Source organism: Myotis myotis, unplaced genomic scaffold (genome assembly GCF_014108235.1).
Source record: "Myotis myotis isolate mMyoMyo1 unplaced genomic scaffold, mMyoMyo1.p scaffold_m19_p_6, whole genome shotgun sequence".
NCBI lineage: Eukaryota > Metazoa > Chordata > Mammalia > Chiroptera > Vespertilionidae > Myotis > Myotis myotis.
Window position 1 is genome coordinate 9,150,296 of NW_023416368.1, and position 10,575 is coordinate 9,160,870.

The following is a 10,575-nucleotide window of genomic DNA, read 5'->3' on the forward strand; positions in this document are numbered from 1 at the left end:
TGACAATATGAATCACAAACCCAGAAAAGCTGATAGCATTATTGGGTCAATAATACTCAGAAAAAGCAAATGATAGTGCAATCAAATGTGTGAGTGTCAGAGTCTTGTAAAATAAGTAGGCATTTCACAGGGTGGGATTTGATCCTATCATGCTAGACACACAACCCACATGTTCTAAGTGGAATGCTGGTCTGAGCAGTTCTTTAAATTCTTCTCATTAAAACTGGATACAAGCCCCTAATAAGAAGACATTCTCTTAAATTTCCATCTGTGAGTCAGAGCACAAAAACTGCAGAGTACTTTGCTTATCTCCCGATTCACAGGAGTCATGGAACCATGTGCTGTTATGCTGAGTCACTCACAAAGAGGATAATAACAATAGCAACACATTAAGGGCCACTGGAATTTGGAGGGCAGAGATGTCACCAAAGAGGTTAAGTTTGTGGGATAAATGGATTTGGAATAGGTAGATAAGCATTTTACAAAGAAGGATTGAACATAGGAAGGTCTGTGATATTTTTGCAATTGCAATAGCCTTCAGGGGCCTAACATATACAATAAATGACTGAACAGGAGGACTTAAACAAAAGGCAGACATGAAGTCTAAGGCAACTGAAATATGAATAGACTGGCTACACGCACTCTATTCAAATTTTCTAAAGCAATCTGTAGGCCAACTAAAACATATTTAGGAGCCAAGAATCATCTGTGTGCATTAACTTTGTAACCATTATTTGGGATAAAAAGGAAACCAACTCTGAGTAGTAGATTGGTAAATAAAACTAATGTTTTGAATGCTAATTCAAGTCTGGACTGACTGAGTAGACCATGTAAGGAAAGTAAGGTTTCTTTTCTATTTACTCCCACTGAAATGTCTTCTTCCTTTTCCTGTTCATTGATTACCTGTGTTCTCATGTGAGCCCCCTATTTCTTTTCTTTGTACATTTTTTCTTGGATGATCACACTAATTCCCATGAAATTATTAGCTGTCAATTCCTAAATCTCTACTCTGTTCATCCCTCTCTCCAGAATTTCAGAACTGTACATTCAGCTGTTTGTTAGCTATCTTATACATGCATGGCATAAAAGCACCTCAAATTCAAAAGGTCCATTGTCACAAACTGGCTCATCCTCCATTTCAAACCCTGGTGATTATCACTAACATTTAGTCAGTTTTTGTAACCACAAACCTTTGTAAGCAATATCCTTGACTCCTCTCCCCTACCCCACTTTGCTTGTCCCATCAGATGCCTGGAAGTACTGATTCTGCTTTCTGCACATCCTCAGCTTTGCTAGTCAACATATCAATTGGCAGGGATACAATACACACTCACTTGTTCACACACACACATACACACACACACACACACACACACACACACACACCTCACATCTGCTGTGTCCCTGATTTATTTAGCAACTGGTGGAAAATTAACAGGGTATGTAGTCACATAGAGAAGTGGTGTATGCAACACAGTATTTTCCTTGCTTTGGACCAATATGAGGTGTTCTGTTGCTGGTGCTACTCTTTGCATAGGTGGGAACCTAAAATGTTGAAGAAAAAAATGCAAATTCTTGTAACAACACATTTTTATATTCAGGCTTATGTCACCATTCCAGGAGGACTTGACCTAATAATCTATGCATTCTCATTTAAGAGTTGTTTGCAAGCATTGACCTCTCCTGGCTCTTTAAGGAAATTCAGCATCAGAAAGGCAATAATCTTTTTGTAGGAAAAGAAAGTGGTTGATGCACAAAAGTCCCAGAATAATATATCTACCTCCCCTTTTTCAGTGTTCTAAAAAGTCAATACTTCCCGAACCATCTCCACTATCCCAGTTCAGGTTTTAAGACTCCTTTGCCTAGGTGAAATACAACTCCTAACTCATCTCACTGACCATCTTATCTCCCTGTAACGCATTACATAAAGCAAAGCCAGCATGATCTCCCTGAAGTGCCTTTATGATCCAGTTCTTCCCTCTACCACTCTAGCTCGTCTGTCCCCATTCCACATTCAGCTAACCTGAACTTCATTTAGATCCTTGGAAGCAGTGTCACCTCTGGACCTTTTGCATACAGGTGTGGGCAAAAGTAGGTTTCAGTTGTTCATAAGGAAACTAATGCAATAATCTTACGTAATAATAGACAAACATGTAAATTGACCATCCCTCCGCTATGCTCACAAGCCAATCAGGAGAGTATGCATCTTTGATGGCAGTTAATTTGCATACATAGGCATGAAGCGGCGGAGCGAAGACTGAAGGCTCTGGGCTGGAGTGAAGGCCTGGGTCCCGGGTGCTGGAGGAAAACCGGTGCTGGCAGCGAGGGAAAGGGAAGGCCTATTGCACGAATCTCTTCATGCAACGGGCCTCTAGTTAAATAATAATACAAAAATAAGCTCCGTGTTTCATGTACTCACAACTATAAACCTACTTTGCTATCCCTGTATACTATGTTTGGTTTGAACACTCTTTCTTGCCTGCTTGATCTCCCAACTTCTCCTCATTCTTCAAGTGCATAAAAGGATGTCACAATTTCTGATATCCTTACTGTGAAATTCTAAGTTGGCTATCTCTCCAAAACTATCCAATGTTTTCCCTTCCTTGGTGTTTCTCAAACTGTACCTAGTTACATGTCTATCATACCTGTCCTCTTCAGAATTTCCAAGCTTTTTTAAGGCTAGAAACCAGGCCTTATTCATTGCTAAGTCTCATAATACAGTTTTCCCACAAGTACCCCCCCCCCAATATTTTTGAATTAATTTCAGTAAATAGACAAGTACAGGGAAGTGCTTTAAAAACCTAAGACTATTCATTCTATGAAAAATATATGGAGGAAGTCTGAGAAAGGGAAGCAATTTAAATGGTGAAGAAAAGTTGGCAACTTCTCATGAAACGTGAACATCGGAAATGTGATAAATTAAGAAGGAATAATGGTTGTGATCTGGTGAACTGCAATATAAAGAATCAAGAAAAAAGAGTGAGTTTTGGCAGACTCTACCTAAAAAGCAAGAGTTGTGATACTATTTCCCAAAGCCGGGAAATAATAAGTGGAAATATATTTTGAGGAAAAAATATTGTTTGCCACTTGGTTATCTAAGAAGAAATACTCCAACAGCAGTGAGGAAAGTAGAAATGGAGCTTGGAAGTACCATACTTACCTTAGATTTCAGCATCACTGGGAATGTGAGCATCTGTTATTAAATCAATCAGTATCCCTTACCTACTTCCCTTTCTTTCCCATGTGGAATCTATTCCATTGGATTTAGGAGGTGTTCACTCAAAGCTATCTCCAGGCACAGGGTAAGTCTAAGTGCAAGACATAGCCAACTAAAGTCAGAGTGATAGGGACATTGTCATATGTCCATGCCAGCCCTACCTGAATCTTTCTTGGAAATGTTCTGCTCAAGTGTGGGAAAACAAACAAACAAACAAACAAAAAATAAAACAAAAACATCTCTTACCAATGATGCGACCAAGGGAAGAGAGTATGAGAGTGGGGTTGTCAAAAGAAATCTTCAAATAAACCTTTTTGAAGGGTAAAGCCAAGTAAAGGGAATGAAAACTATGAGATGAAAAGCGTTGCTATTCTACAGTCCTATTTTTGAAATAGCTAGTCTCATTTGGGATATTATTATCTTTCTTTCACTTGTAACTGAAACAATTTTGGCAAGCAGAAACAGTGAATGCTGTACTTGTAAGGACAATATCATTCTCAAGAAAATGCCATGGAGAAGAACAAGTAGAGGATTAAGGGTGGGACTGGTAAGTTACTACCAGAGAAGAGCAGGAAAATGATTGAAAGTTAGAGCCAATGTTGAATGCAGAGTTGACTGTACACGAAGGATAATGATTGGGCAAACATAAAGACTGTTACCCAATGGCCACAATGACTGAAATATATAGATGTAATCCTAGAAGGGCAGTGAATATAAACAAAGAAAATCCGGATAAAATTGACTAAGTGACACAGACCTCAAATTATTACATATGAAGTGATAAGAATGAATTAATTTCCATCCAGAGATTATATGGATGGTCTTCTCTTAATTAAACCCATTCCTAAGATTTACATTTAATTATCTGCCACAAAATGCACATCTTTTAAAAAAATTGTTTGTATCCAATAGCACTATGTTAGAGCATTTTCTCAATCTTTTTTTTTTTAACTTGTAAAACTGTCTGACTAGCAACTCTATTACAGTGTGTTGGCACGAGTTGACAGCTGTTAGATGGTATCTTTCATTCCTTTCTAAAAATAGGGAAATAAGGTGTGAGTTACATTCATCTTTGGGAGCAAAAGGTATGGTGCACAGGGAGTCAAACACACTCTATCAACAACTTCAGGAGAAATTCAGGGTTTGAAGATGTCAGAATTTTTCAAGTCACGGGAAACAAATGCAAGAGAAGAAATTTCTGTTGCACGCAATAAATGACCACCACTTTTGCTGGCAATAGGATTGAAATGACACTAATTATAATAATAGCCACTAGCCTTTAGTCATCACTTATTAAGAGAAAGACAATGTCCATAGAGTGACAAACACATAATTGTTAGAAATTATCCCAATAATTACATTGGTGGGAACTTTTACAGATAGAGAAAAGGAGAACCTAACAGGGGTGGGGAACCTTTTTTCTGCCAAAGGCCATTTGAATATTTATAACGTAAAAATTATCAGCTTAAAAATTAGCCTGCTATATTTGGTCAAACATTTAATGCACTCACCCCTAATGCCTTAGCAGGGCCAGAACAAATGATATTGTGGGCCTTATAAGGTCCACCCTGGTAGAACATGAGTACTAGGATGCTGACACAATTTAACTCTGGTCTGCTTCTAACTATTCTCCCATATGCCTCTCATATGAAGCAACATAGATTTAAGTTAGCCAGCCAGAAGACAACAAGCCTTATTACATTGAAAGACTGTAGAGTCTTTTTTTTTTCCTCTAAAGATTTTTAAAAACAAACAACACAACTGAAGACTAAGAGGCACATGTATTCTCAGTTGAGTTTTGAACAGAACTCCTGCCTAGAGGCAGGAGAATAATTTGAAAGCAATCTTCTCAAGGTACTTTTCAGCCTTCCAAGTATTGACCAAACTCTTGAACTTCACTAAAATCTAAAAGTTGTTTTTTGAAAGTAAATTAAATTAAGAGATTGGCATTTTTCAAAATAAAACCTTTCTAACTGTTGCTTTGGGTGCCTTAAAAAATAACAATTTTACAACAATGGTGTACACAGAAATGCTCACAGGTTTTTCAAAGTGTGTCAACAATTATATATAGATTAATTGAATCAATACAGGTAACACTGTTGCTTACTAGTTGTTCCTGGGTTTTAAGCTCATTAACATGGGTTAAATTTATGCTTTGGCAAATTACACAGAGCAAAAAATTATGCTCGAATTGTTTTAAAGATCACAGGAGTGAGAAATGGTTTATGAAATACCCAAATCACACCAAGCTTAATATGTATATGTGTGTATGTGTTTATGTATTTGTGCATCGAAGGGCTGCTGAAAGTTATTTCAGTGCTAGAACTGATTGAGAGAACTGGTGCAAGCATTGGCTTAAAAATCCAAACTTCCCCCAGTTCTTTCTTCTGCCTGAGGTGCAGAGAGAGAATTCGATCTCAGCCCCCTCTCCAGAGACTTGCACTGCTAAGTGGGACAAAGGGCTGGGCTGTCTGAGGAATGAGAAGCCTGGCTGACCTCTCTGGGCTACAGGGTCTTGGCTTGCTCAGACACCAGCTGGTTCTGCTGACCTGAGCAATAACATTTAGATAGCCATGCCTTTCTTGGTTAGTGTTCTAGGTTGAAAGGTTGTGCAAAAAGGTGATGACAGTAGGGGAGGGGAGAGTATTTGGACAGTAGGAAACTTTTCCTTTAATAGTGGTCTGTTGGGAGGGACTGCAGCTAGAAACACTTTCAGGGAGTCTGGGGTGGTGATGGAAATGGAGAAAATGGGTGAGAACAGGACTACGGATCTGTGGGATGCTGGTATACTCCTCATGATCTGTTCAGTCAATATTAGTGACTATAGGTCCTTTATTATTAAGGAAGTTTAAAGGGGTGGACCCCTAAAAAGTTTATGAACTGAACTTCATAGACTCTTCCTAGCCTCTGAGTCTTTAATGACTTGTCTTTTGGTTCTCTATTTATGCATCGGGGAGGTGATCAAACACATTAAATCTAACTCTGATTGGAAGCCTGTCTCTAACTATTCCTAAGTTAGTGACCTTGGATGATTTAATGAATCTCTCCACGTCTCAGTTTCCTAATCTGTAAAAAAAAAAAAAAAAAAAAAAAAAAAAAAAAAAAAAAGGAAGTAATAATATTGCCCATCTCACACGATCATTGTGAACCTTAACTGAGTTAATACAAGCAAAATGCTTAGCCCAGCACCTGACATGTAGGAAGTGCATACTGGTATTAGACATTATTCTGTTACTGTTACTGTTATTGTCACTGTTTTTCACCATAGCCTCATACTGTGTACTAATCCTAGCAAGGCACAGAATGCCTGGTAGAGTCACAGGCACACACATATACAAAAGTCAAGGTCAAGCCCAAATTTAGGCTCTTAAGACATGGCAACGTGACTTGTATATCATACCGCTCTATACCTGCACTTCAGAGTCCCAAAGAACAAGCTTATACAACTTGCCTGGGAACTCGGCCGACCTCTATTATTCAAAGTGGCACCTCCTTTACAGGGTGGATTGGGCCTGGGTCTGATCACAAATCAGACCACTGGGCACTTTTGTCAGGGGCATTAACACTCCGACCACTAGGATGCTATTTATTGCAGGATTAGTCATTAACTAATTACTCATTACTCCAATGGCCACAGACGTAAGGTCAGCCATTTCCTCCCCTCACACCAGGAGGATCCAACATGATAGAGGTCAGACAGGTAATTTGCATCGTCTTTCTCTGCTTAAGAGGCCCCCAGAAGAAGAAGGCAGAAGAGGATTCGGTGTTGAAAGCAAGCAAGAAGGTGTCATTTTGACAGGAGCTTCTGTAAGCTTCTCAGGGGAAGACCTGGCCCCTCTCTCCTGCTGGGCCCTGCAGCCTCTCACATTTGATACCTTGCAGCTGGCCAGCTGGGGAAACTGGACAAGGTCTGACCCTAGCCCTGCATCACTTCACTGGCTGGCAATTCCTTTCCACTCAGAGCATCTGGAGAGTCATCCAACTGTGTTTGCCAAACTTGCGTGGATGTGAGAAGCGTGTTTGTTTTATAATCAGTGTCTTGGGTTTTAGATAAGAATACCACAGGAGATGATCGCGCTATGATCCTCGCTAATGTACCTCTAGGCTAATAAGTACCGAGACGATCCTGCTCTTTGATTTCATGAATAGGGAAATAAAATGGGAAATGCATGACATTTGAAAAAATGATTGTTATTACTGAGTGTAAAATTTATTTTAACCCTCTCTGCAGAGGCTAAGTTTCATGTCGAATGCGTTGCTCGCCAGATTGTACCTCCTGTTCCCCCCTCTCCTTAAATATGTGCTTATTTACTTCCTGCAGAGTTCAATTTCAGAACCCATCAAAGTAGATCCACTCAGACCCTGACTACATTTTCATGCATAAATTCATAGATGTCTTCAGAAGGAATGGCACTTGCATATGCAAATACTTTCCAATGCCTTTTCATTTTTACTTTTGGCCTGCACAGTTTTTTAATTCCTGCAAACACATTACACAAACAAAGATGGGCTCAATAACAACACCATGGCATGTGTGAATTGTTAATTGCAAAGCGATGAGTCTGATAGGGCCAAGCAACTTCCACTGTTATCAATGGAGCAAGGTTAAACAGGAGGAATAAAGGTATATTGGAAAATAAAACCCCAGCACGTGGCTTCATTGTGCCTCCATATTATTAAGGGGGAAGGTGACAGGCCCGTCCACAATTCAACAATGATCTGGGCCTACAGATCAGCGCGCAAGGATGCAGAAGCCAGGAGGCACCCTTAATGAGGCTTAGGAAGGAGAGCACACTTTTCAGCACAGAACCACGAGACACAAAATGTATGCGCAACACGGCAAATGAGACCAGAAATACAGCAGAAGACGAAAGGCTTTCAACCAAGGTGAACGTGCACCACCTTCCCAAATATCTGCATCTTGTATTGGTGATGCTCTTGGAAATAACAGGAAGGTGTCACGACTTTTCATACTGGACATTTAAACACTCCCTTCAAGAATGACGCTGTGCCTCTTCTTTTCTTTTTCCACTTCCCACTACACGCACTTTGGCATTCTGGTGAGAACTTGAGGTAAAACACTTGTTGAAGTAGCTCGGAGATCAAAGGCATTTGATACAGAGCAATTTTCAAGCAACACCCCCCCCCTCCCATTTGAAATGTGTTTCATTTACATGAAGATAACTCGGAAAATAAGAGTGAAGATTAAATGAAAATTGTATCTTGCTAGGGTCTATAAGTGCAATGGAAACACAATTTTAACTGTTTCTTGGCTGATTTGGGGGAATAGTTTATTAAAGCTGGAGCTAGGATGAACTGGGAGCATATGGAAATATGTTTTTTAGCAAAGCTGCTGTGTTATAGATTTTATATATGATATATATATATATATATATATATATATATATATATATATAGTCTTCTAAGAAATAAAGAAAAGAAAGATAAGTAAAGTAATTTAAGGAAGTTAAGCAACTAGAAATGGAATTCAAGCTGCTGTAGACTGAATGCTTGTGACCCTCCCCTCCAAATTCTTATATTAAAACCTAATCCCTTTGGTATTTGGAAGCAGGGCCTTTGGGAGGTGATTAGGTCATGAGGGTGAGTGCTCATGCATGGGTGTCAGTGCCCTCATAAAAGAGGCCCCAGAGGGCTGCCTGAACCCCCTCAGCTATGTGAGGACACAGGAAAAGACAGCTGTTCCTGATCCAGAAAGAGAGCCCTCCTCAGACACCAAATCTGTCTGTCCCTTCATGCTAAATGCATTTCTGTTGTTTGTAAGCCACCGTCTGTGGCATTTTGTTACAGCAGCCGAAAAGGACTGGGAAACAAGGTAAGGTAGCCGGAGGAAGGAAATTAGTTGCAACCATGTACTGTAACAAGAAATAAAGACTCAGTAATGTAATAATCAGGCAGGCGGGGCCTCGACCCCTGGCACTGGCAGGTGGACCCTTCCCAGTGCATCCACTGCATTTCTGTGCATTCACTTGTAGCTTTGCTAAGCCGTGGATGCAAACTGCACACACAGCAAGGCTGGAAGGCAACACACAAGACTTCGGGCTGGTGAATCAACTTGGCTATACTGCTTACGCCCACACTTCCATACACTGACAGCAACCCTGAGGGGTGATAACCAATTCCTTTCGGATATCGAACATGAAGAGAATGTCAACTGTTAGTACTTGGGAGACAAATGTTTTCTTCCCCCAAGAAATCAAAATACTAGAATTCAAGAGAAATATACCCTATATGGAGCTGAGGGTCTGCTGTTAGGTTAAATCAGTCAAACCCTACCTTGGCGTGTGCCCAAAAGCAACCCCCAAATTGTCAAAGAATTTAGTATCCAGGACCACAGAAGCAATTCTGTGAAACCCACAGGCACTTGATACAGTGGATGTAAAGGACCGCTCTTGCCTAAGCTCTAAGGGACCGCTCAACGGCGCCAGGCTCTGCCCCAGTTGTCACGGGCCTTAGCCATCAATGACACACAACATGGCAAGTCAGGAACAAAGGACAGTGAGTCAGCGGGCGCCGCTCCACATACCTTGTCTTGGGAACTCATCCGACTCCCGGTGAACGAGGTCTGTGACTCGGTTTCCGTAGTGCATCCTGCTGTCATGGTCATAGGCCTTCAGGGTCTCGCTGGAGCTGTAGGACTTCTGCGTGGGCACGCGGCAGTCCTCGCTGTCCAGTGAGGAGCTGGTGTAGCGGCACTCCTTGCCACACCGCCCGCGGGTCAGAGAGCGGTGTCGCCGGTCCTTCACATCCATTATTGCAGATCAGGCAGGGCGCTGATGATTTCAGGAAAGTCAGGCCTGAGTGTTGGCACGGGTCACGTGGCCACCTAAGCACACCAAAGGAAACAAAGAACACTGTGATTATAAGAAAATGCCGCCTTTCGTTCTGACTCACGTTCTGACTCAGATAACAACATTAAAAGGCGAATTTGGTCAGTGCTGCATAATCTCCTGCAAATGCTTAATGTATACTTAAACCATCGGCCTAAATAGAAGAACTCGATACAGTAAATTACTTTTCTTGCTGTTTAATTTAATAGATTGGGGGGTGGGGGATAATAGGAAAAATAAGTCATCTTTTGATTTTCTCTATGTGCACCGATGATATGATATGTCTGTCATTCTCATGCAAGATCTTACTATGAAACAGTTGAAAGCAAGACTGATTTTATCATTCTTTAATTATATTCTTTTTGCTATAGAAGAGTTGGGGGAAACAAAAATTAAAAAAAAGTATATGAGGCATAAATATACGATCTTGATGCTTTGCAATGATACCAAATCAACTTGACTGACCTAAGCTTGCCTGGCTGGGACTGGAGAATGATAGTGTAAGGCATT

At 40.6% G+C, this 10,575-nt stretch overlaps 1 protein-coding gene across 1 annotated transcript in view; it reads right to left on the reverse strand.

Moving 5' to 3' along the window:
• Positions 1–10,002, reverse strand: part of TENM2 (teneurin transmembrane protein 2) — an 897,969-nt gene extending 887,967 nt beyond the window's left edge. The window contains exon 1 of the mRNA XM_036312664.1: positions 9,762–10,002. Within this exon, the coding sequence (XP_036168557.1) occupies positions 9,762–9,987 (226 nt within the window). The 5' untranslated portion in view covers positions 9,988–10,002. The remainder of the gene's footprint in view (positions 1–9,761) is intronic.
• Positions 10,003–10,575: the final 573 nt, after the last annotated feature.